Below are 27,853 nucleotides of genomic sequence, written 5' to 3'. Positions count from 1 at the left end.
AGACGGAGAGGTGAGACACAGCCCCTCCCCCCCAACAGAGGGAGCAAGGAGAGGCAGCACAGCCAGAAGGGAAGAGGCGGGGCCAGAGTCTCTCTGCTGCAGCTCAGCGCTGCCCCCCAGTGCAGGCTCTGGCCACACCGCTGGAGCACGCTGCGGCTGTGCCACCCTGCCCAGCCCCCTGGAACAGGTTGCAGCCACGCCACCCGGTCTGGCTCGCTGGAACAGGCTGCAGCTGCACCACCCACTCTGGCTCGCTGGAACAGGCTGCGGCCACGCAACCCAGCCTGACGGAGCAGCTCCAACCAGGTGAGAAACATCCTCCCCTGCCCCCTCTAGATAATGTGGGAAGGGATGGGATGGGGAGAGTGTGGGGGTCCTGGGCTAGGGGTGGGGTCATGTGGGGGGTGGTTATGGGTTACTCCCCTGACTCCCAGCTTCTTCCCCGCAAAAAGTTGCTGTCCCGGTCTATCGAGGTAAGCAGCTGGTGTGCCAGGACACTTTGTGCCTGCGGATGCTCGAGGTAAGCAAACCATCTCGGCCCACCAGCGGCTTATCCTGATGGCCCAGGAGCCAGAGTTTCCTGACCCCTGAATTATAGGGTCGTCTTTTGAATGAGTTATAAAAATTTTTCCATTTTTACTAATCAGTCTTTGGGGGGGGGGTCGGCTTATAAACGAACCGGTTATGGTCTAGTATATACGGTACTTAAATGACGCAAAGCAATCTTAATTCATCTGCTCCTCTAAATTAAGGCTCTTGTCTTCTGTGACATCGGATGTTTAGCCTCCTCATTCATTCCTTTGCAGCTGATTTGCTTAAATTTACAGCTCCTGTATATATCAGGTTGGCATGTTCTTGGTGAAAAGTATTAATCACTGGAATGTATTCCTGTTTTTCCCCATCTGAGGGACCCTGGCTTTTTGGGTTTGGGTTTTTAATAATATTTATCTTTTATATAAGGCTTTTCATTAGTTAATCTTAAAGCACATTACAAAAGGAGGTCAGTACCATTATCTGCATTTTACAGATGGGGAAATTGAGACACAGAGGGATGAAGTTACTAGCAGGCCAGTGGCAGAGTCAGGAATAAAATCATGACAGACCAGTGCTCAATCCATGAGCACTGCCTCCAGAAAGTGTGTCCATTTACCCAGCTATTTTCTGAAGAGTTGGTTGAGGTTGTTGAGGGGAGAGGTTTTAGTGAGTTGGAGTCTTTTTTTTATGTTGACAGTGTCAATTTAAATATTTATCTATGAGTTTATATGCACCTAGTAGTTGCTCTTGTGTAGAGGGTCTTCACAAGGCCCTATGCACCACTTAAATGATGCTCAGGGTCTCATATGGGCACCTCTTCGTTGGTGTGAATTTTACCCCCAGAGCTTAGGACTGGGTGCATTTTAGAAATGTAAGTAAATAAAATAGCCAAGTTCTTCAGTTACAAACAAATGTTTCTCTGTATTCGTAAGATGGGAAGAAAAATATAAATTCTAGTCCTTTGAATTTTTATAGCCTTTGAAGGCCACTATCTAAGTGGTCGTAGTTAAACAATACCAGCAAACAAAAATATATGTTTAGGGACAGTTGGATCAGTTTATACCCCATCCACCCAAAGCCTTAACCATATGGAAATAAGTTAAGAGGAGAGGCTTGTACATTTCTTTCCACCTTCATCTGACCTACAGCGCTATCAGTAACACACTCTAGCACACCACAAGATTTTCACTTCCATCTCCAACAGATACTAAAAAGCAATACCTATCCCAACTTCATCAGGCTTGTACTCTAAAATAAAACTTTAACAGTGACATCATATGCTTTTATATCAATTGTCTCAACAGATTAGCACCATCTAACTATCCCACCTTCCATGTATTTGGGATATTTCTGAAGTCAGTGTTAAGATATTTGATAAGTCTCTTTTGTTCATTTGGGGGTGGTTTCCGCCCTGGAAGTGAGTGCTGGCATTTTAACCACAGCAGAATTGTTGTCAGACTCAGCGGGTTCAGCTTGGTGCACAGACTTTGTTATGGCTAAAAATGTATAAAATGCTTCAGAGGCAAACATTACTGAGATATGACTGATGTTCAAACAATCAGAACATGAGAAGTAGGAGTGTAGATGGACTAAGTGCAGATGCCAAAGTGTTTTAGATTTTTTGCAAAGGGGGTTACAAAGAAAAGAGACACCTTTTTGGCACATTTTCATGGGAGCAATTTTTGAACTCTTATTATTCTCTCTCTGTACCAATTCATTTTTCATCAAACCACAATGAAAAATTAAAATAGTGCCCAAAGTTTATTATCTCTGTTTTTTCCTGCCATTTAAATGATTTTTTTTTTTTTTTACAAATAAAGGTTTAAAGCCCCTGTTAAACTGAACACTTCTGATCCTATCTTAAATATGGAGTTGCAACCAAGACTCTGTAATTAATTCTTCACCTTATGTGGCTAAATTCTTGGAATATATTCCACCCACATCCCCTATTCTCTGTCCATAAATTGCATTGATCTTAGTGGAAGTTATGCACCAGCATAGAGAGAAGATGACCTTAAAGCAAAGTTGATAAATATAATACAAAAGAATATTCTTCTTCGAGTAGTGTCCCTCCGGGCGCTCCACTATAGGTGTGCTTGCATCCCTGTGCTGCTGATTTGGTAGCAGTGTCTGTTTGGCCCACACGTGCGCGATTTGTTGCCTTGTGCCCTGCTACGAGGGTAGTCAGCATACCCGGGTGAGCCCCCCTCATTTCCTTCTCAACTGCCCCTGGCTAGAGATGGAGCAATTAGCAGGCCATTTGTGACCGTTCTCTTTACTGTCTTCATTACATTTTTAGTAGCTGGTTAATCCCCTTCCTTCTTAGTTGTAGATTTTCTTAATTTTCTCCTTTAAAAAAACTTTTAATTTTTCCCCTTTGTTGGGGACCCCTGCCCCCATCGGGGTATGCCTGGCTTACTGGGCTTCAAGATGTGCCTCTCATGTGAGGAGGCCATCCCTGTGGTGGATAAGCATTGTCATTGTATACACTGCCTCAGGGAAGGCCACATTCCTCAGAACTATGGTCTCTGTCAACAACATAGACCCAGCTTAGGGAACTGAGACAGAAAATGATGCTGATGGAGGCAGCCCTTCTGCGGATCTGTGCCAGGAATCACTCAGAAGGTGCGAATCTTCTCCACGGCCCTGGATATCCAGGGACTGTGGGTCAAAGAAATTTAGTCACAGACCCTTCATGTAAAGGCTTCTAAAAAAGAGCTATGAGTCCCCAGAGTGAGCCCCAAGCTAGCCAAAAAATATTGCTGTCATGTTCAGTATCGTCAATACCATCAGAACCGAGACCGTCCAAGCATGGTACTCAGCTCACAAGGGTCTGGAGCGCCAGGTACCACTGATGCACCTAAAAACCTGATGGGTGCCCATGGATAAGGACAGGAGCAGGGAGCACATTGGAAGATGCTGTAGGTACGAAGGATAACTTTGGCACCATTAATAGTGAGCCACTCAGCACTGGAGTGCTCAGTATGGGCAAGATCCCTGACTCCCTCCATACCATTATCAGCACTAGGTCGGTTGGCACCACAAGAGTTCTGGCACTAAAGAGAACTCTCAAAATAGTGCTCCAGTCAGCCCTGAATGCAACCGACACAGCACCCCCTCCCCCTCCATCTCCACTGTGGTGGTTATGCGGTGAGCGTCTTGATTGCACTATCTGGTTTCCCTAAGGAAGTGCAGACTGCTATAGAAAACCTTCTGTTCAAAGGCATCAAAACTATTCGCCATAAAGACTGATGCGTCCCTCCATATCCTTAAAGATTCCAGGGCCACTCTCCACTCATTAGGGATTTGTACTCTTGAACGAAAGAGAAAGTTTAGTCCACAACCTCAACATAAATCCTGTACTTAGCAATTACCAGCCCAGCATTTCTATGACTAGACTATACCAGGGTTCAAAAAAGAACTAAATAAGTTCATGGGGGATAGGTCATCAATGGCCATTAGCAAGGATGGGCAGGGATGGTGTCCCTAGCCTCTGTTTGCCAGAATCTGGGAATGGGTGACAAGGGATGGATCACTTGATGATTACCTGTTCTGTTCATTCCTTCTGAAGCACCTGGCATTGGCCACTCTCAAAAGATAGGATACTGGGCTAGATGGACCTTTGGTCTCACCCAGTATGGCCATTCTTATGTTCTTATGAGTCTCAGAGAGAGAAATCCAGAGACCCATCAGGTTACATCGCAACCATTTACCTCAAAACATCAGTTTGATGTTGGCTGAGGTGTCAACAGACCACTCCCCTCAATCGCTACAGCTGACCAATGCATTGCATCCATTTGGTTACTGACTTGCCCCATTCAGCAGCAACTGGCGTGGACTGAGGGATGTGCTGGCCGCAGCTTCCCACAGCCCTCATTGGCCTGGGATGCTGAACTGCGGCCAGTGGGAGAAGCGATCGGCCGAACCTGCAGACGTGGCAGGTAGACAAACTGGCCCAGCCCGCCAGGGTGCTTACTTGCAGAGCTGTGGTTATTGCTGGATAAAAAGGGCATGTAGGCAGGATACCCCTCACAATGACCTGAAGCAGCCAGAAAGGCTTCTTGGGATTGCTGGCAACCAGCAAAGTTTAGAGCAGCCTTCAGATTGGTTTGATCTTCACTGGATGCCACCACACAGCACCTATGCCCACCTCCCTGCTGGTCTGCACTATGTACTACTCAGTTGCAGCTCATGATCTGCATTTGTATTTCAGATAAATGTGTGTTTATTCAGTATTAATAAATAATATTTATTAAATATTAAAGTGTTATATTTTGCACACCTATATTGTCTTATATCTAAAGATTTCAGTGCTCTTTACAAACATGTTAACTTACCTCTCAGTTCCCTTATAGCATAGGTAGATTTTATCCCCTTTCTACAGATAAGGAAACTGAAGCACTGACTGATTAAGTGATTTCCCAAATATGGCAGGGCTGCTGCATAGTTTGGGGAGAAAGAATCAGGCCTTGTGTTTCCCAGTCTTAATTTACAAAATTGTATCTTAATTTACAAAATTGTCCTTCCAGTTTCTGAGAGGAATGCTAGGCCTTAATGAATAAATGCTGTAAAATGTCAACAATGGTTGGATTTACTCCAGAACAGATTTGTAGCCATTATCTTGAAGTTCTTACCTGGATGATTCTTGCATGTATATCCCACGCAGGCAGGAAGAGTCTGTGGTCAGAAACACCTTCTAGCAGAAGAAAAAAAAATCATTTGCAACAGATGTCAGCAATGTATAAGTTGAAAATAGAGCAATATAAAAATAGCCCCTTTTGTGAAGTGTTCATTTTTGTATTACTTCATAAGCGGCCTTTTCCTGAATAGCAGTTACTTTCCATTAGTTTAGTTCAATTGAGAAAAACAGAGTTTAATGGACTTTGGATCATGGGTCACTGATGATACAAGCAGACAGTTGCCAGCATTATGTAACCGCTTTCATATACAGTCCAGTAGCTCCACTCCACCAGTCAAACCTTGGTGGCTGTGTACGTCTCCCTTTCCACCCTTTCGCCAAACTGTGTAGGGCTTGTGGTCAACCTGGAGCTGCTTTTATCATAATGGTAAAACATCTGTCAGTCTTCAAGCTGTTAAACTTCCTGCTAACTGTAACCCAGATCTGGCTTCTTTCCTCTTTTGAGGCTTCCAGGGAATTTTTTTTTTTAACGGAGTGTATCCCCATTCACCCCCACCCCCCTTTTCTGAATCTTCCATTACTGCTTCATGTCTTTCTCTGTCAGGTGTGGTTCTAGAATAAATCCAACCATTGTTCAATTTATTTGACAACACTAAATTTGGAAGGGTAGAAAACACACAAGAGGACATAGCCAACTGCAGTGTGACCTGTAGAGATTTGAGAAGTGGAGGTTTCAGGCAACAGGGGACCATTTGGTCTTAATAAATATGAATCTTACACCAATAGGGAGGAAATAACACAGGTTCAGGACTGAGAATACGGGACAAGAAGGGCATTACCTAACTAGTGATGCATATCACATGAAAGCAAGCTTATTTTCATCTGTCCTCACATTCTTTTGTGAACGCTATTTTAATATTACCAACTTTCACAATGTTATCATGAGTCGTAGTATTTTGGTGTTTTTCCTCAAGTCCCAACTCCTAGGGTAAGTCAACACTGCAATAAAAATCCCATGCCACTGAGTCTCAGAGCCTGGTCAATTGACTCAGACTCGCAGGGCTCAGGGTGTAGAGCTAAAAATAGCAGTATAGATGGTTGGGGTCAGACTGGAGCCAAGGCTCTGAGACCCACCCCACTCGCTGGGAGTTAGAGCCTGGGTTGCAGTCCATGCCCGAATGTCTACACTGTAATTTTTAGTCCTGAGGCCCGCAGGTGTGAGTTAGTTGACCCAGGCCAGCTTTGGCAGTGACATGCGTCTCTTATTGCAATGTAGAAATACCCCTAGAGTGATGTGATTATATGGGAATCTGAACTTCCATTATTTTAAAGAAGAAAGTTTCTAGCCACCATGGTTGTGGAGAAGGTCTTGAAAACATGACCCCTTAAAAGCTCAGTCACCAGAAGGCAAAAAAATCCCCAAACCCAAAATGTAATTATTTTTAAAAGTTCATTATTTTAAAGCTAGTATGATTTTTCAAGGCCTGATGCATGATTTTTGACTCCTTGGAGTCAGCAATGCTGCGCTAGTAATGGGATGGGGGAAATGATCCACAAGGGCTCTCTTTCATATGAAGTAGTCTGATACACAGAAGGCAAAGGAAGAAAATTTTTAAAAAATAGTTTTAAAAGGAATTACTGTTCATGTTAATTTTATTTTAAATTTCAGTTAATTGAAGCAACCTAAGCATTGTAAATATTTCAGATAAAATAGCAAAAATACATGTTTTGTTTATATAAAAATGCAAAAAAAAAAAAAAAAATACTCTTATCAAATGAGCTGGCCTGAGTGAGGAGTCAGAGTTCAACACTTCAGATCATAGTCTTACTCTCAGTTTTGTTAGGGGCTCAGCATAGTCCAAAGACAATGTCTTTCTTGTGGTAGTCTTGGGATGAGGGGTAGGATACCACCTTTCATTACTCTGTAGCTAGTAATCCTCTGGCAAATGTATGCTCCTTGTTTATAGGCTTCAGAAGTTAGACAAGTCCAGTCCTTCCAGAGGATGAGATGTGGGGGAGGCAAAAGGCTCTGAGTAAAGTGTAAGGGAATCTTAAGGCTCTGAGTCTCATAAGCTCTTACCCCCCAAAATAAATAAATTTAAAATGTAAGTAGTTGTGAGGAAAGAGCCTTTGCTGTGTAGTGAATGGAAAAGTTATTTTTAATCTCACATTTTCTGAATCCTGCAGTAATTCTCTTTCATTTTATCTTGTATCTAGATGCTTAAAAAAGTTCATATGTCATTACGTAGTACGGAAAGAAACAATGTTCTGTTCACTTGTGACATATGTATTTTAAAGCTAAAAGTTTCTTCTATCGGTTGAGCCAGAGAATCCTATTCATTTATCAGTTTTATCCATTTGAGAGTTATTTGTCAAGGCTGATTTCATTCTACATCTCTTGGTTAAGGTTGGTTGCACATATTAGATTAGAAAAAATTTAAATATTCGTCCTATATGAGTAGCATTAATTGGTAGCATTTTCTCTTTTACATAGATTTATATGACCAAGCAGTCCTGTCACTTAGGTTCAATGAAGTCCTGTCTTAAATCCCCAATTTAACTAACAGTGCTGTGGATAACAGCTCTGAATTAATTTAGTTTGTCGGTAGCAACAGACTGCAGTGATAGCTAGAACACCCTGCTACATCATCTTCTGACTGATCTATGAAACAGCCTCTCTCATTTATTTTTGCACAATATAATAAACAACCTCTGTGCCTCTGCACAGCCAAAAGCCAAATTCATTTACACCAGTGTTTATAATTTGTTCCAGGCAATTTTCATAGTAATCTGAAATGTTATGCCTTAAATTTTAACACCCCCTCCCAAAAAAAACCAATCACTGCTGTAATAATTTATTGAAATCAAGTTTTTCTGTTGTTTAATTGGGGGTGCAATATTACATCTTTCACCTTCAGATGCAAGGTGCATACTTTACTGTTAATGAGTGTTAGCATAGCACCTTGATTTTACACTGTTAGTGTCCATATCATCCAATAGTGTAAGTATGTGCGAGCAATTTCCATATCACTGTACACTGTGGATGGTGCAATATGAGCTTTATAAAACAGTGTATGTTGGCCCATGAGTGTTCTCAGTATTCCTTAACATGTGGTGAGTTTAAAGATGTGTGTCTAATGAGTGCACAGTGGCAGGGTGTGAATGACTTTCATAATTATGGACTCAGGGCCTGCATTATCTCTAGTATAACTTGAATGGTTTTCTTTATTTCTAGCTGCTTACACATTTTGCTAAAAGCCTTAACCCAGAGGGTCAGCATCAGTATTTGTCAGTCAACAGAGTTGACCGCAAATCCTTGGCTAGTTTAAATCAACATAGCACCATTGATCTCAATGAGTCTATGGCAGTTTACCTGAGCCAAATCTCTGCTGAAGACTTGACAGTCATACTATGTAAGTATGTTCTTGAGCAGTGGAGTCACCTCTGTGTTGTAGTAGTTCTTCCTAATTTGTGCTGAGAGAGAATTATCAGAGCCTTTTTATTTCTTGTCGATTTGCATAGTCACCATGGCACCAGGGGTGCATTTGGAGTAAATTGTCACTGACATACATGTGAAGTGAAAAGTATATGTCTGTACTCCTTTATTTTTCATTTATCAGTAAGACGCCTGTTTCCTTCAAGTAAAAGAGAGAAAACCATAAGAGCACATGCTTGTCTGTCATTCGAACTCTCTAGAATTAGCTTGTCATGAAATGTAAAACTAATGTGTACTTGTAAAAACCACTGCAGCATTCTCTTCACTACTGGCTGATGTCTAAGTAGATTTGGAAATGAAAGGGGTTATTATAAAGTGATTACTGAATAGCTAGGTATGTCATTTTAAACAAGCAGCTAAATTCTCTGTTACAGATTCAAAATGTAATCTTGTTTGTATCATGCATAGTTAAAACCTGATTTTGGTTGCAGAGGAGCAATCAAGCAATGGAGGTAATTTGAGAAAAATATGTTGAATGATGTTTTTCTTTCATTCTTTATTAAAATACATTAGAATTTAAATGAGTCACTCTCTAAAATCACTATAAAATGGCAATAACAAAATAAATATTAGAGTCACTTGGCCTTGGTTCATATTTAAGTTCTACTATAGACTAAAAAGTCCTCAACAAAATCAGTAGATGTCTGATGGAAGAACACACTGAAAAGAAATAGCATATATGAAAATACTGCTGACTTTAAAAGGGAATTATTGATGATTACACCAATATTTTACAACTGTGAATTTCAGCCTGGACGACACATGCCTCAGGGGTATGTGCTGCCATGAATTGGAGGATGTGAAATGAAAAAGGTTAGAAAAGCTGTTTCTTCCTGGGATTTTTTCACTCTTTCATGTTTCTCTGTATCAAGTAATTTTTGTGGTATATTATTAGATAGCTCCATTCAGATATAACATCTGTTTGTCAGTAAAGTGCAATCTGAAAAGCTTGCATGCTTATTATGTGTATCGAATGGACCTTCTTCTATACATGGCTAGACATCTTGGGGAGACCAGGATTCTGTCATCAGATTTCCTGGACTTCCAGCTTCTGGCCAAGCTAAACATACTTCAGGAAGAGTCCTCCTTGTGGTATGTCTGGATTAATGCTTCTGATCCAAGATAGAGAAAAGAATTGCAGAACCGTGTGATAATAAAATGTTTTTTAAACTTTTTTGTTCAAGCTCTTTCAAATCTCAAAGGTCAGTTCTCAGGCATAATAAGTGAAGATTCCAGTTGACTCTTGTTTTATGAATTTTACTTATTTTTTCAGTTGGTTTGGCTGAGCCACACGTTTGTATTTTGCCACACTTTCTATCCCCAGATTTTGGGACTGGCCAGTCCCGGGTATATACTGAAAGAAGCCTACGTGGGGTGCTAAATTCTGATGGGGAGAGGTTTCTAATCCTTGTTCTGGTCACATGCTTTGTGACCTTGAGCAAATCATTTAGTATCTCTGAGCCTCCGTTTCCTTATATATGAACTAGGAGTAATCATATTTCGTTACATCATACAGTGTAGTAGGGGTATAACTAAGTGAAATTTGTAGATCATTTCGGTGGCAGATGTAGGAATATATTGCAGGGATCTCTGGCTTCCCAGCATAGAGTCCCCACATCACCAGCAGTGTTGTGAAGGCTGCCCTCATTAGCTGTGGGATGGGCAGACAGGAAGAGCTGGCCTCTGCTCCCACAGAGCCCTGGTCAGCTAGAGATTTGGCAGGTATGTAGCAGCCCACAGTAACGGGATTGGTAAAAGTCATAAAATATGTTCACTAACACAGAATGATTTGCTGTGTCAGGGAGGTGTGTCTGTCAACACAAAACTTTATCTGGAATGGTGAATTTGGGAACAGTTTTTACTATACTGTGGAATAACAAAAAGAAACAAGTAACCGCTGCTATTTATTTTGCTAAATCAATCCATCTTTTTTGCTCCATATGAGATTCAGCATTGTTAGCAGGCTTTAAAAGTCACGTCAGGGAACACTGAAGAATGGTCCTGTCATAGAGATGAAGGACAGTGTAATATCCCTTGCCCACACTTTCCAGAGAAGCAGTGACAGGGGATGGAATAACAGAAATCCTTGGAACTGGAGAAACCATGCTGAAGGTTAAGTGGTGAAGACAGAGGGGATAAAATAGGTTTGAAAGAGGAATTGTCAGATTTTGTTCTTTACATTTTGGCAAAATAGTCCTAGGTAAAAGAAAGGGAAAATGTGATTTGCCAAGAAGACTGACACTACATTTCATGTTCCTGATCTCTTAAAATAAAAGACACTAATTAACCTCTTTAAGGTAGCACTCATCCTATCCATACTATTAAAATCCTCTTATAGGATGTCTGTGATTAAATAACAGTAATTCTTCCAAATTAATGACCAGATCCTGCAAATCCTTAACTGCCTTCTTTTGTAAGTACTAATCACATGAGTTTGCAGAATTGAACCTTGTGGCCAGATATTCAGCTCATGTAACAGTGGTGTATTTCTATTGAACTAAATAAAGCTATGCAAGTTTACACCAGCTAAAGACATGGTACATCATTTCTCATCCTGCATTCTCTGAGCTTCTTTGGCAGATTAAAAGGGTGGGGAAACCCAGGTTTCATCTAAGAGCTGTTAAATCATGTACTATTTTAAACAGAGGAAAGCTCTTTTTAAAATGTCTTGTTGATGAACACACGCAAGAATAATTACAGTATAACAATCAGTCCATCACAGTTGAATGTGATCTTTCATGAAACCATTTTCCCAGGTTTGTAAACAGCTTCAAACAGCATACTTTTCAAGCATGTACAAATTAGAGTAAAGGCAGATTAGAGGAATTGAAAGGTAAAATATTGTACATAGTAATTTAATCCTTGCGGTTGACCAGAGTTTGAAACTCATAAAAATTGAGACTTTGTAAGAAAGAAAGAAAGAAGTTGCTGCATTTTAGCAATTGTTACAGGAGATACACCATATTCCCCTATCTATTGTATCCTTGTATGCAAGGTTAAGAGTATGAGTTTTATTAGTAGTATCTGTTTATTTTAATCTTTTTATTTAACTTTATTCGTTCTGAAGAGAATTCTGAAATCTCCATCTCTACTTAGCAACCATCTTCACGGCTACAGTGTTGCCCTGATCCAACAAAGGACTAAAGAGCCTGATCTCACTGAAATCAGTGGCAAAATCCTATTGGCTTCAGTGATGCAGAGCAAGCCCTTAGAACAGTTAAGCACCTGCTTAAGTGCATTCCTGGATCAGGGCCACGGTGAGCAGGAGCTTTCAGGATCAATTCAAGACCAAGGTGTCTCTCTGCTTATCACTTCTCCCTCCCCCCCTCCCCGCCCCCCGAATTCTAGTATTTGAGTGCCATACAAAGATTCATAAAATTATGCCAAGCACCCTCTGGCACCCAGGGAAGCTTTATTCCCCCCCCCCTCCCCATTACAGGTACGGAACTGAGGGACAGAGACATTAAGGGTATGTCTACACTGCAATAAAAACCCACAGCTGCCCAGTGCCAGCTGGGTCAGGCTTGCGGTGCTTGGGTAAAGAGGTCACTTAATTTCAGTGTAGACATTCAGGGTTGGTCCAAACTCTTGGATACTCTCACCTTGTAAGTGTGGGGCAGACGTCCGTGCAGGTACTCCATGGAGAAGGCATCCAGTGACCATGTAAATGGCCTGGGAAAGAACTTATAAAGAAGGTGCTGATTAAAGGAACAGAACAGAAGGGAGGGTGTTGAGGCTTCTATGAATGGTATGGCAGGGAACCAACCACCCCTTTCTTATAGCCCACCTTAAATCTTCTACAAGGATGGTGGGGGGGGTCGATGGTAAGGTCCCAGCCAAGGAATGGCTGGGGTACCCGGATGAAAAATGAAGGGAGGGCTAGTGGAAACCCCTGGACAGCTATTGAATGAATGTGGAGTTGCCTGCAATGTACACTTTTAACTGCTGGGTAGTCCCAGACATCTAATAATAAAGTTATGTCCTGATTAAATCCATATCAAGAGTCTCCTGTCCTTCTTTTCAGTAGAGCCAGACAAAGTGCTGTTGGTGTAATAGGAGGTAAAGTTTGAAATTCCAGAGAAATGAGAAGTGAATTGAACCTGCAATGGAAATTGCTCCTATCAGTCAGTTTCTGCTCCATATTCTCAGGAAAACGCTGCTGAATGTAGAAGATGCTAGGATCATTGATTAAATGGGATGCTACAGTGCCAGGGGCTAGAACTGGGCTTGCTGGTCCCTCAGGTCAGAGCTGTAACTGTCAGACTTCACTGCTTGATACCCAGCTGAAAGTGGCAGAAAGAGAGCAGTATGAAAAATGCTGCAGGCACCGTCAGGGGAATTTATAAGAACTACCTGACTAAACTTCAGGCATGACAGACAGTCATGGGACTCCTTAGGGAAGCAATCCTACTCTCTTATCATGAGTCAGTAGACCCAGATTGCCCCAGATTGCCTCATGATTCATGCCAATGGGGCCTATCATAATAGCCAGAATACTGAGAAACAACATAATGTCAGTTTGTCCAGGGAGCTGCAGTGTGAGTAGAAGGGTCTAGCTTTGTAATTTCCACAAGAAGAGTTTTACCAAGTGCAAAGAAAACAAATGTTTAGCAATTAGTTCTAGTCTTCTATTTGTGAAATTATAATTTATTACCCTATTACCTAATCCTATGAGATTTATATGTTGCATATAAAACTATAGTAATGGCATGTAAACCTTATGTTGGAAATAATGTATTTGTCTTCTAGTCTAAGAAATGTGGTTTGAATTCTGATTAGCACTGTGAATTATGAAGTTGTCATTTTATGCAATACAGTGTAGTTCTAGGACAATGGCCTTCATGTACTGCAGGGATCATCAATGCAGCTCTCAAGAGCACAAAAGCAAATGTCACTACTGAATTTCTAATTCGTGCTGTTTCACTTCATTTAAAGTTGGGAATTGACCCATCAGAAAGAGTGAATGTAAAAATCCCATTGAAAACTAAAACAAGATATGATTATCATAAAATCTTAGTTAAGTTGAATCTCTGTTTTACAAAATAGCAGCAGAATTCATACCCTGATTCCTCTTGGGTTACTGCACCAGGGTGCATCAGTCATTCTCCTAGTACCCTGAATATATTTCACTTCAGATATCCAAAGGATAAAGTGAACACACTTCCACATTATTAGAAGCTATGTGCTGTGCTTTAGGTGTTAGTACCATATAAATTAAAATGTTACTTTAGGTATATACGAGGTAGGGCACTTTCAGATTAGCTTAGCACTTACCTGTTGGTGCTAAGCTATTTTGGATCTTTTGATAGACTAGCTGTTTCCTTTGACCACTGTATACTGGTCCACATTTTAGTTAACAATGAAAAAATTGACCTGACTTTTTGGTTAAAACACAAAGTGAAATCAAACCCTAGTTTCCTTTGGAGTTCAAAAAGTTCTAATCAGCATTTTCTTCTAGTTTCTCATACCTATTGTGTACACTTAGTTGCTTCCATCCACAAATAGCAGTGGAAGTTCCAAAATGTCAGAAGAAATGCTGTTCTTTCAGTATTCCCAGCTCAATCTGAATCAAAATGCTGGAAACTGAGATAGGAATTAAGAGAAGAGCACCTTTTCTCAGGAGATTTCTGACTAAATTGTGTAGACATAAAAGTTTAGGAAAATGTTCAAACTGTTGGGGGCTTATCCAGACTGATTTTTGGGGGGTGAAGGGAGGTTATTTCTCACTAGTCTTAATGTGGTAGCATACAAAACTTAAACCCAATGGTCCAAATTCACAGCTGGAGTAAATGACCTTAGTGAAGTGAATGGAGTCAGACCAGGTTACACCAACTGAGGATTTAGCCCAATGAGTCTAGTCACTGGATGTGGGGTAATGTATTATTTAGTTAAATTCATTCTGGTGTCTGGTTGCCAGTTGACAAATGCAATGTGAAACTTATTGGCTGACTACATTAAAAAATATTCTGCAAAGCTAGTCAAGGCTATGTAGTTCATCAGCAATTAATAAATGAATATCTGAAAGATTTAAAGGAAGCAGGGGTTATCTATTTTTTCACAGCAATAAAAATTATGAAGGAAAAAACATTAAGATCTTTGTAGGTTATACAGAGAGCATGCAATATCTTAACACCTTTTCTTGAAGGAGTTGAGAGAGATGAATAATATCTTTGAAAAAATATATTTAGCATGCAGGGATCTTATTAACAGGTAAAAGTGATGAAATTTTGAGGAAAGTGTTTAGAACATTCTTGGTGAAAACATGTTGATTAATAAACATAAGAGAGGGAAGATGCATATTAATTTGTTCATGTATATGAGGTTTCTAGCTCATTAAAACTCTTCTGAGCATTGAACTAGTGAAGCAATAGATAAAGCTAGACATTGGCTTTAATCTCATTGAGGGCTCCAATATGAAAAAAAAGATTATTGCTAAATATGTGTAATAGCTCCACTAATGACGTGTTTTACATACATAGTTAATTCACTGCAAATGCAGGCCAAGTGCAGGCCATCATAGTGCTGTTCTGTGATGGAAATTTGGATTCATTTCCCATCCCAATCTCTCATTGTTTGTGCCAGTGTGAGTGGAGAGACTGTTGATTCTCTAAGCAGTATTCTTTGATCAGGTAGCAGCTAGTCTTCCTCCGCTTTGCATGCAGCCATATATCCCTGGGCTATGATCTTATCTGATCAGAAAGTTGCTCTTGTCCAGATGTTGGTTTGGAGACCCAAGGGAAAACCCAGGTGTGTGTGAGACTCAGGTTTCATAAGTTTGCCCTCTGAATCTTTACGGAACAAGTGTCCTAAAGTGGTATCTTGTGCTGCTTGATTTACCATCTTTTGGATGAAATATAAAACCAGAGCCTTGACTCTTTGTGATCATTAAAGAAACTATAGCATATTTGCAAGAACTAGAAGTATTTGCTTCGGGTCCTAACCGGATTGCTTGTTGATTAATTGCATTCTGTCTAACTGATTGAAAAAAAGAGAGACGAATAAAGAAATTACTTTTAAAAATCAATATTTTTCTGTACAAAAACTCTCCTTGGGAAGAAGTTTGTCATTTACTGGAAAGTTTCCCTTTAAATTTACCTTCTGCTTTATATATTTGCTTTACTTTTCAATGTCTTTCTTACTTTAAAAGTGCTAGCACAAATATAAGAAAGTGAATGTATTAACTAACATACTTTTAAATTCTGTAAAAGCAATTTGACATCATGGAGGTTCTTTATTAACATTTGTTTCTCAATTTTCATCTTTTCATTTAAACATATTTAAAGGTTTTTGTTATACTCTCTCTTTTTATCTGTCTTGTATTGTATCTTCTCTTGTTTTCTTTATCAAAGATACTTCTCCCTTCTGTGATCAATGATTGCTCTGTTTTAAAAAAATCAAAATATAATCATCAAATCTGTTTTTATTCTCCTTTCACACTGTCCTAGCAGTGTGTATATATTCACAAGGATATAATGCAGAACTGTGTATCAGTTTCTTCTTTTTGACAGTAATATGCACAAATAGTACATCAGAATCATATGGATATTTTTACAGATCCAATGCGTGGGCCACGAAAACTAGAGGTTTTGGAGATCAAATCCCGGCAAATCACTATTCGTTGGGAGCCATTTGGATACAATGTGACACGTTGCCATCGATATAACCTCACGGTCCATTACCGCTACCAAGCTGGAGGACAAGAGCAAGTCAGAGAGGAAGTAAGCTGGGATACAGAAAGTTCACACCCGCAGCACACGATTACCAATCTGTCACCCTACACAAACGTCAGTGTAAAACTGGTTCTCATGAATCCAGAAGGACGGAAAGAAAGCGAAGAACTTGTAGTGCAAACTGATGAAGATGGTGAGTTTTTACATTTACTACTTTGAACAAATATATTAAAAAATATATTCAGCTTCCAACCATTAGATCTCATTATGCCCTTTTTTGCTAGATTACTATCAGAAATCTCTTCCATGTGGGCAGTTATATACCATGGTCAAGTCAATTCTCTACCTTTTATTTGATAAACTAAAGAGATTTTCTTGTGTCTCATTATAAGGAATGTTTTCCAGATCTCAAAATAATTTTTGAAATTCTTTTCTGAACACTTTCCAATTTTTCAACATCCTCTTTGAAATGTAGACACCAGAATTGGACATAACAGTCTTGCAAATGCCCTGAGCAGAAGTAATACCATCTTCTTAATCCTACTTGATATTATAACGCCTACATTCTTTTCAGTATCAGAGGGGTAGCCGTGTTAGTCTGGATCTGTAAAAGCAGCAGAGAATCCTGTGGCACCTTATAGACTAACAGACGTTTTGGAGCGTGAGCTTTCGTGGGTGAATACCCACTTCGTCAGACGCGTTAGGAATTCCAGGGCAGGATATATATGCTAGCAAGCAAGCTAGAGATAACGAGGTTAGTTCAGTCAGGGAGGGTGAGGCCCTGTTCTAGCAGTAGAGGTGTGCTACTGCTCTACTGCTCTACTACTAGAACAGGGCCTCACCCTCCCTGACTGAACTAACCTCGTTATCTCTAGCTTGCTTGCTAGGCATATATATACTTGCCCCTGGAAATTTCCACTACCTGCGTCTGACGAAGTGGGTATTCACCCACGAAAGCTCACGCTCCAAAACGTCTGTTAGTCTATAAGGTGCCACAGGATTCTCTGATTCTTTTCAGTGTCACCGTACTCCAGGATACAGTCTTGCACCGTGTAAGTGTGACCTGCATTCTTTGTTCCTAAATGTAGAACCTTGTTTTTGGCTCTATTAAAATGCGATTTGACAACTGACCCAGAAAGCTTTGTATAACTGATCTGTCCTGTCATTATTTACCCCACAATTAATTTGTGTGCCATCTGCAAATTTTTAATGCAATGATTTTTATTTTTTTTGAGATTATAAATATTACAAACAGCTATTGCACTGGGCCAGAAACAGATACATATAAGACTCCTCTGCAAGCACCCCTTTTTAATGATGATTTCCCATTTACGATTAACTTTTGAGATCTACCAGTTAACCAGTTTTTAGCTATTCAATGTATGCTACACTGATTTTGTATAGTGCTATTTTTTAAATCAGACTTATGAAAGGCACATGCCATTCTATGTATATAATGTCAACACAGTTATCTCTATCAGCCAAACTTCTTATCTCATCAAAAATTATATCAAGTTTGTTTGACAAGCCCTATTTTCCATTAAATTGTGTTGATTGGCATTAATTATGTAACATTCTTTAATTCTTTACTGATTATGTCCCATATTAGCCATTCTGTGATTTGCCCGGGATTAGCAGCCTATAGTTACCCAGGTCATTCAGTTTACTCTTTTTAGGTATTGACATAACATTTACTGATTTCCAGTCCTTTAGAACTTACCCAGTGTTCCAAGACTTGTTAAAAATCAGCACCAAAGGTTGAGAGAGCTTTTTGGCCAGTTCTTTTAATCATTGATGTCATATGAGGACTGCAATTATCATGACTCTATTTGTTGTTATAGTATTTGTGCATGCATTTTTGTGAATACGGTTCTAAAAACAGGGCCCTAGAATGCATAAAGAGAGAGAGATCGATAGACATTTGCAGTAAGCTCTAGTAGCTACTCTGTATAAATCCATCCGTAATGCAACAAGGAATATCATTAGCCCAAATCATTATCATTGTACTGCTCTGTGGTGCATTTTTAAAAGACACATGATTGTTTCCCATATTTCCATTTACATGAATAGCTTGCCTTTTAACAGTGGAACGCAAAAACATTTTTTCTGGCCAATCAGTTGTTCACTGCAGAATTGCAAAAGTCCTCTTATTTCTCAAGAGAATGTGGCTGTTCAGGGATGACTTATTCTGTTGTCTTGAAGTAAAGCCCCTTTTTTTCTTGCAGTCAGGATACTTTACATATTCTGAAGACCAAAAAATTAGATATATTTGCTATTTCCAAATATTCTTAGTTAGAAACAACAATAGCAGAAGACTGAAAGATTCAGATCCTATCAAACCAAATGAAACACGTAGATATCTATAATTACGTCAAGAAAGTTTTAGTGTTTGTGTAGATCAAGGTAATTCCTTAAACCTAAAAACCAAGACCCTACCCCTACTAATTTATTGCAGACCTCTTCTGCCCACTCCTCAAAAAGCCAAAACACTATACTGTCTTTTTATTGACTGCTGCATGTTTCGGCAAAGACAGGAACTGAACTGAGGAAACAGAATTTAAACCATTTCAAAATGTACAATTACCATGATATAGAATAGCCCATAAAAGCCCTGATCCTAGAAATTGTTCTGGAAAAACTTGAAGTTTGGATCTACCGTAATTGCAAAGAATACACTCCTTTTTCTTTTAGATACATTACTCATGCCGCAAAAAGAGACTAGAAAGGGAGAATCCTTTAGTTTAAGGATGAAATGGCCCGTTTTCTTATGCAGCCATTTTTACATCATGTTATTTAATGAGTTATTTGACAAGATTCAGCACTCTTTGATGTTCTATTACAAATAACTTATTGAAGAGAAGGCATAGAAGAAAATTCGTATCTACACTGAATTACACTGTGCCATGCATGTTGATTTTGCAAGATATTTTGACATGCACCTGCATATTGGAGTACAGAGGCAAGTTTTTACCTTGCAAAAGTAGTTGTGTTCCAATACCTAATAACTTTCAATTTACAAAGAGTCATGCATGTCATAGAAATTGGAGTTAGGGCTTGTCCACAGAGACTGTGTGTGGCAAGCCACTGTAGCCTGCTGTGCATTAAGGTGCTGTGTGGACCCTGTTACTGCACGCTAAAAGTTTCATAGGGCACTCTGCAACAGCACTATGTCAAAGTGGGTATGAAACTTTTATTATGTAGTACCAAGGTTCACTCCTCAACTTAGTGTGTAGTAAACTAGTGCTCTATACTCATAGACTCTCAGGGTTGGAAGGGACCTCAGGAGGTCATCTAGTCCAACCCCCTGCTCAAAGCAGGCCCAATCCCCAGACAGATTTTTGCCCCAGATCCCTAAATGGGCCCCTCAAGGATTGAGCTCACAACCCTGGGTTTAGCAGGCCAATGCTCAAACCACTGAGCTATCCCTCTCCTTCCCCCACTGTGGGTTGCCATGCACTAACTCGCCATATGGACAAGGTCTTAGAAAAGACATACTCCTCTAGTCCGTCTTTCTGCCAATACGGGACCATTCCTTAGAGTGTATTTTTTAGTCAAGTTCAGTTTTAAATGACCCAATAGAAATGGCTTCTGCCATTTCCTTTGGGAGAGTATGCCACAATCTAATATAATTAATTAAGTATGAAATAGGATCATCTCAAATTTTCCTTTGCTTGCTTTAATCCCATTGCTCTTAATTAACCCCCCAAAACATAAATTATACGTCTCCTTAGGGTTTACACTCTTCAGACGTTTGTAGATGGTGGTCAGACTGATTTTCCTTACTCATAATTTTGCCAAGCTATGTTTAGTTCTCATCTCTCAGTCACTTTGAATCCAGATCTTATTCAGTTTTGGTGCTGTTCTCCAAGTTCCCTCCACTTTGTCAGCAGACTTCAGATAGTGGGCTGCCTATACTGAAGTCAGCATTATATAGATGTAATCTTGCCAGTTCATATCATATAGGGGCAAGCAAATTGAGAAACCTTCTTCTGTGGCCTCAGAGTCCATTTTTGCAGTAGAACCTGAACAGTTGTTCTGTGTAAGGGATGGATTTGAGGAAGCATGGGATAGCCTTCACGGAGTGGAGTCCTTTTCCACACAAGCTTCCAGTCTGGCAGTGTGCAGGGATGGGAAGGATTAGTGGATAGCTTGACCAAGCATTGGGAGGAGTTAGGGGATTCATTGCTAAACAAATTATCCCATTATTTCCCTGTTAGGGAAGACTGAAAAAAATATTTTAATCATTGGGTATATAGCCTCCACCTTCTGTCCTCATGTATCTGGTCAGTGCCTGGCACAGCTACTTAATTTGGACTCTGGATGTGCTACATAGAGGAGTGCATATACCCCGTGTAATTTTCCTGCTCAAAATACTGTGTTCTGGGTGTTCTACTAAGGCGAGTGTGGGAAAGCAAACTGCTACAGAGGTAGGAGGAGACAATATTAGATACCTGACACTTCTGATAATGCTGATTCTTCAGTCATGGGTGTCTAATGCAATAAGAGGCCTTAAGAAAGGTGCCAGGTCTTCAGATTGTTGTCATCACTGTTTCCTACTGCCCACTCTATTGTAAGGCTTCAGTCCTAATGACAGCCAGCATCGTTGTCCAAATACCATGTGTGACACTGTAGCCCTTATACAGGCTAATTACAGTACCTTAATCTACTACAACACTACCTTATACCTCAGTATATTTATATATGTTATAGATGAGTGTTTCATATATTTCTAGTTTAGGAAATTTGTAGGATAGTGGCTAAGGAAGAGGTCCTGAAAATTGACTTGTAAACAAGACACTTCACTTAAATCCTAGCAAAAAAGCCGAATTCCCCACCTTTTTCATCAATGACATTTTACTGGAAAAGCCTTATGTTCCCTGCTGTTTCTCTGTTTTAAACTGTAGTGTTCTGCAAGTGGCCCATATGTTTATACTTCTTCCTTAACAGCTGTATCCATTAACAATCGAACACCTCATTGATAATGTTAGCTTCGTTCTGTGGGGAAGAGATAGTGACTGTTTTCCTAACAGGCACGTAATCTGTTATACCCCTGTTATAGCCAGAGAGAAAGAGAGAAGAGAAAAGGGTTGCCCAGAATCTGTTTAACAATTTGCCAAAGAGTATTTATATCTGCAGAATGTAAACTGCTATACTCAAGAGGGGATTGAAACCTGGTGAACTGGTATCATGCCCAGAGAATGTAAATGTTAGTTTGAGCATCTCTCTATGCTACTTTCCAAAACAGTACTTTTTTCTTTTCTTTCCTTTTCATTAGTCCCAAGTGCTGTACCACTTGAATCAATCCAAGGAAGTACTTTTGAGGAGAAGATTTTTCTTCAGTGGAGAGAGCCAGTGCAAACATATGGTGTGATCACTTTGTATGAGGTAGATATTTTTTATATGGTTTCTCACATGCACATTTTTTATCATGGTTTCATTTTTACCTACAATTTTGATTCATTGGCATCCTGTTGATAAAAGTATTTTCTTGAAAATGTTTGTAGATTTCAGAGCCCAAAGTCCCATAAAAAAGTGTGTAGTATGTATACAACAAATTGTGTTGTGCTTGGTTGATTGTCCATACTGCATGTCGGACTGAGGCACATGAAGAGGCAGTGTGGTCTAGTGAACTGTGCATTGGACTAGGAATCAAAAGACCTGGATTCTGTCCATAACTGCCACCAACCTGCTGTGTGCCCTTATGCACCTCACCTGTCTATGGCTCTGATCCCACCCTCCCATCCCACTGTTATCTGTCTTGCCTATTTCAGTTGTAAGCTCTAGAGGCTGAATATTAGCTATATTTGGTGCTTATTTATTTAGTCCCTGCTACAGTAAAGCAATTAAACGTGCTTAAGTCCCATTGATTTCAGTCCTCAAGTCCTTTGTCAAATTGGGGCAACAGTTGATAAGAGATTTAGAAATGAGAGGAAAGGCACTAAATAAGTTTACAATATTACCTAGGCTGAAACGAAACACACTTTAAAATACTGTATTTCTTTGAGAAATTTGGCCATGTCTTGTACATTTACAGGAAACAATGCAAAAATTAAAAGAGAGTAATTGGTATAAAATAATTAAAAATGAAAATGATGATTGAGTTTATTAAAAATGCAGATATTTCTTTGAAAATGGTCCCCGTTAGAACACAAGCTGACAACACAAATAAAATCTAATGCAGGAGAAAATTACAGGAACTGAGGATGGCACTGGGTTACTATACCTGAGGATGCCTCTTGCTAACCCTGTGAGATATATTGTTCTATTTAGTAATATAGATCAAATATTTGAATGATACAAGGGTAGATCTTAGAGTGAATTGTTAAAAAGAAAAAAATGGAAGAGATAATAGTAGTGACAGTCATCATCACATTTATGTGGGACTCATTTCAGGAAGCCTATTATAATAGAAACAAGCAGGCCCAATTTAAAAAAAATAAGCTAGCATTTTTTAAAGCAAATTCAACAAAATTACATGTTGTTAGGTTTCTAAAAATTGCTGTTCTTCCTCATATGGAACCCTTTGCCTGAATACCTTTCAGAAAAACTGACAGAGGACTGCACAGATTAAGCTGTCAGACAGTAATCATCGTTAAACCTCTTACCTGACCTTACTACTAAATTGGTATTGAAATGCTTAAGAGAGAGAGAGAAGAAGAGAAAGATACAGTAAAAGAAAAGAGTTAATTTGAATGCTAAGCTATTGATGTTGTTATGAATGGTTATGATAATGTATGGCTTGGTTTTGGTAGAGCTAACTTTCGTAATGTCGCAAACTAAACAATTGCACATCTTCCTCAATGATCAGAATGTTTTAATTGATACATATTTTAGTATCTTTGCTGATTTTTCAACCTGACTGGTACAGAAAGATGTATTGTCAAACTTTCTGCCTAAAAACACACAGGCATAACCTTATTGCTGACTAATTTGTGCCCCATGGTGTAGCTCTCTCCTTAATACATGCATGTAACTTACATCAACAGTAATAGGAGTTGGATAGGTGCGTTCATTGAAAGAATAATAGGCCAACTCTGAACTTGTAATGTTCATGGGAAATTTCGAGCTTTTGCATTTCAAAACAACTTAGAATTCTAACAATAAAAAAAAATAGATCAAAGAAAATAAAATATTAACAACTTTCCGTGCTTGGTGCTAATCAAAAATGCAGTTACAGTGGGAATAGGGTAAGCAACATAAATCAGATTAAATTAAGAAAAAGTCATATTGAGTATAAATACTGATATCAGCAGTTTGATCCAGTGACACCAGGTCTTGCTCTTTCTGCAAATCCTGGTTAAGGTGGTGGACCTGATCAGGTGGCTGAATACAAACTACAACTCATCAGACATGATTGAAGACTCCTATTTGCTTGCCTGGGTCTAGTTCAGTGGCTCTCCAGCCTGTTGTTTATGAATCTGAGATGTGACACTCTGGATTTTTTATCATCACAAAGTGTTCTGTTCCTTAGAGGCACTCAGTGGATCACAGGAGAGCACCGTGCCTGATGTGGTGTTGAAGAAAGTTTTCTTAACCCACTTCTGGGGAAAAGGGAAAAACCACACAAAGTTATCCTCTTCATAGATGCCAATGAGAGGGGAAGAGACTGGAACTCCCACTATAAACAACAGGACAGAGAGAAAGTACAGCATAGATGAATAAGATCTTCATGATTCATCAGACTTTTATGTAGTTAGAGATATGTAATGTCTTAAAAAATACTGTAGAACCTCAGAGTTACTAACACCTTGAAAACTGAGGTTGGTTGTAACTCTGAAATGTTCGTAACTCTGAACAAAACATCGTGGGTTATTCTTTCAAAAGTTTGCAACTGAACATTGACTTAATACACCTTTGAAACTTTATTATGCAGAAGAAAAATGCTGCTTTCCCTTTATTTTTTTAGTAGCTTATGTTTGACACAGAACTGTACTGTATTTGCTTCTTTTATTTATTTATTTTTTGGACTCTGCTACTGCTCGATTGTGTATTTCTGGATCCAATCGAGGTGTGGGGTTAACTGTTCAGTTCGTAACTCTGGTGTTTGTAATTCTAAGGTTTTACTGTAAAACAAACCTGAATCTGCCTTTAAACTAGGTAAAACAATCTGCAACTTCCAGGTAGCCACTTATATTTCTGGTGGAGAAAACTGTGGAATGAAAATATCATGGGTCCAGATCACCACTTGTGTAATTAGGTGCAAATCCACTGATTTCAACACTGCTTGAAACTCAGACCCTCAGTGAGTAAGAGACAGAATTTGGAGGACAAAATGGTTCTAACATGTGTAGACATGTCTACATAAAGCTCTTTTTATTTCCACCCCATTTCCCACCATTGCCAACATCAGTGCAGCAGTGCAGTTGGTGGCAATGAAAGGAGTGCTACCTGTATGCAGGATTCTAACCAGCCAACCAGCATTTTAAGCAAGGTTACTTAAACCTGGTAAGAGTGAAAAATTGCTGTCACTCCTTTTTCCATGTTAACCTTCCCGCTGCTGCTGCCATCTGTAAAGGTGCCCTGGTCTCAGCAGTGTTGGGAGAATTTTCAGAAAAAAAAAAAAATCTTGAGTAGGTAAAGCTTTACTGAATGATAGCAGGAGTGTAATGTAAATACTGCAAGAACAAATGTATGCTTGGTTTCCTCAAGCAAGTCACTTTTTGTTAAATGAACAAGTTGTTTATGAGCTGTCAAAGAGCTTGTTTTTGTAGTGCATTCTCCTGGTAGCTAATCTAGTACAATAAACATAATTTGTTAGTCTCTAAGGTGCCACAAGTACTCCTGTTCTTTTTGCATAATTAATAGCTATAGCTCTACCACAGGGGTCACAGAATCTGTGACCTCTTGTGTATTTTAAATAAAACTGGGCCAAGTCACTGGGAAATCCAACTAAGAACCACCATATCTGGTGGCTCTACCACTCTCTCTGACTCCCCACAGACTCTGTGGGAAGAGGTTTTTTTAGATCAGTCCTTGCTCAGGGAATTTCAGGAGACTACATTAGTCCTGACGAAAGTATATTCAAGTTTTTTTCAGGGGCACTAATGCCTGTCCTCAGTATTTTATTGACACTAGGCTAGATGTATTATGTAAAATTACATTTTTCACTGATTCGGAGATTTTAGGAAATTATTGATATTTAACCACAATTGGAAGGATTAGTATTGTACCTGAGTGAGTGCCAGTTCCCCATCTATAAAAATGTAGATAATACCTCACAGAGATATTCTGAGCATAAATACATTAAACATTGTGAAGTGATCTGTGAGCTACTGATGAAAAGAACTATATAAGGAATAATAATATTATTATGTACTGTATCTATCATGCAGGCCCTTGATTAATATACACAGCATACACTTTCTCTTCATGTTTCTATCTAAATATTCCTTCAGATAGATAAGTATAATAATGTGCTATAAATATAAAAATGTCAATTTTCACTGTATATAACAGCGCTGGAGTTATGTATAAATCTACTTATTTAAAAGCAAAAAAAGGGGGGAATCAATTTTACATTTTAATTTTTTTTAATGAGTTCCTTGTTTTTAAATTATCCTGTTGTTGCTGTAGGTAATAGATGTTAAGTTACCAGGTAGAAACACTGCACAGTACTTTACTGTGAAGTTGTATTGCTGTTTTAATGAAAACAAGTAACAGTATTTGAAAGGAAGGAATGAAGAATCCGGGATATGTTTTGCTGATATTTAACATATTTTTTTCCCAAAATGGGAATCCGAGTTTCATGCAATGCAATCACAAACTGAAGAATTACAATGCAGCAATTATAAGACATGAGCTCCAGACTGAAGCATAAGTGTCACCCACTTTGTGGAGCATTCACTTAAAACTGCCCTTGTCATCCTGTGAGGCTAATCTTATTCAGTGCAAAGTGTAATTATATTCAGACAGCTTAGAAATGAGGCTACACCTTTGTCACTTGCGTATCTGTTTTTGCTAGTTGTGGTTTTTTTTTGTTGTTGTTGAAAACCAACAGTAATATGATTTCAGAAAAATGACATTGTGAAAGCCAGCAACTTAAAGGTATTAATTTAAGCCTGAACCCATCCTTTTACAGTTGTAATCTAGCTGCCTTTAAGTCCCTGTATCTATAAAAGTAATAACTCATAACAGCTTTGGCTGAGTTCCTGTGTCCCTTCATTGGATTCAGGATCTGAAAAGTATAAGGGAGGAAGATTGCTTATCGTAAAATGTCTGACAGCGCATACATCAGAAGGGTTTATGGGATAAAGATACAATCTTTGTCCATCTGCTCAAGATAGTTTATAACTTCCTTATTCTTTTGCAGATCACCTACAAGGCTGTTAGTTCCTTTGACCCAGAAATAGATTTATCGAATCAAAGTGGACGAGTTTTGAAGCTAGGAAATGAAACTCATTACCTTTTTTTTGGACTGTATCCTGGGACCACCTATTCTTTTACCATTAGAGCCAGCACAGCCAAAGGATTTGGACCTCCAATCACAAACCAATTCACAACTAAAATCTCAGGTATTATATTAAAGTAATGATTATATTTGTTTCCTTATTATGGTAACTATTATTTTCTTTTTTATTCACCTTTCTTTTAAAGCTTTACAGGAAGTTTGTCAGAAAGATAAAATCAGTTTTCTTCCTTGAAAGTACCAGACAAACTAATATATATTTATGTATTTGAATAATTTTCAGGTGGTTGAAGATCAGTTAGCAGATACAGTTTTTGAAGTACTGGTTCAAAACCATGCAACTTGTCACCCAAGAAAATTAGATTTATATGCCTTTGGAGTCAGTCCCAGCTGTTGCAAAATTTTGCATAGAGTTTTTTGGACATGAATCTGAGACAGTTTCATTCAGAGCTCATTCAGGCTGAACATGATTCTAAATTAGTACAGTAACAGTGCTGGAAAATCTCTTTAATGTGGCATGAACAATTGAGAGTACAGCAGAAATGCTCCATGTCTAGCACTTGCTTAGGAAGTACAGTGAATTGCCACGCTGCACGCATTCCTAACAGGCATGTTGACTGAGGCAGATTTGAAACTGCATTAGACAAGAACATCAGGACCTGTGGTTTTCAGAGAGCGGGAAGACACAGCTTCTCTAAAAGCCTATGCACAATCACTTAAAGCCCCCAAAGACTCAGGAACATTTTATTCCCTTCGTTGATGGAATGTGATCTTACTGCATGTTCTAAAACACCTATATAATTGATGACAAAATGTGTTCCAAATCTGTAGTGGAGGTGTCCTTATATTCAGCTTCTCTACCATGTTTCTGGGAATTAAACTGACGGTCAGTAATGAACTTGAAGCGTGGTCTCAGACCAGTATTCATTCCCAAAAAATGCATTAGCTATCTTTCCCCCCAGCTCTCCTTTTTGGAAAATATAAAGCAAGCTAATGTGGGTACAGTGTGTTTCATCTTGTGTCCCTGTTACTCCTGTTCTCCCTGCATCTCATTGTAACTTTTTCATCTTTGTGGTAGAATGAACAGAGAACAATGCAAAAGCATTAAT

At 39.1% G+C, this 27,853-nt stretch overlaps 1 protein-coding gene across 9 annotated transcripts in view; it reads left to right on the top strand.

Annotated features, from left to right (window-relative positions):
* Positions 1 to 27,853, top strand: part of PTPRM (protein tyrosine phosphatase receptor type M) — a 766,944-nt gene that overhangs the window by 430,555 nt on the left and 308,536 nt on the right. For all 9 annotated transcript variants that reach the window (XM_032777081.2, XM_032777080.2, XM_032777089.2 and 6 more), the window contains exons 8-10: positions 16,224 to 16,532; positions 21,615 to 21,724; positions 26,649 to 26,850. In XM_032777081.2, the coding sequence (XP_032632972.1) occupies positions 16,224 to 16,532; positions 21,615 to 21,724; positions 26,649 to 26,850 (621 nt within the window). The remainder of the gene's footprint in view (positions 1 to 16,223; positions 16,533 to 21,614; positions 21,725 to 26,648; positions 26,851 to 27,853) is intronic.

This window comes from Chelonoidis abingdonii, chromosome 2 (assembly GCF_003597395.2).
Source record: "Chelonoidis abingdonii isolate Lonesome George chromosome 2, CheloAbing_2.0, whole genome shotgun sequence".
Taxonomy (NCBI): domain Eukaryota; kingdom Metazoa; phylum Chordata; order Testudines; family Testudinidae; genus Chelonoidis; species Chelonoidis abingdonii.
This window is presented reverse-complemented; position numbering and strand designations above follow the sequence as displayed.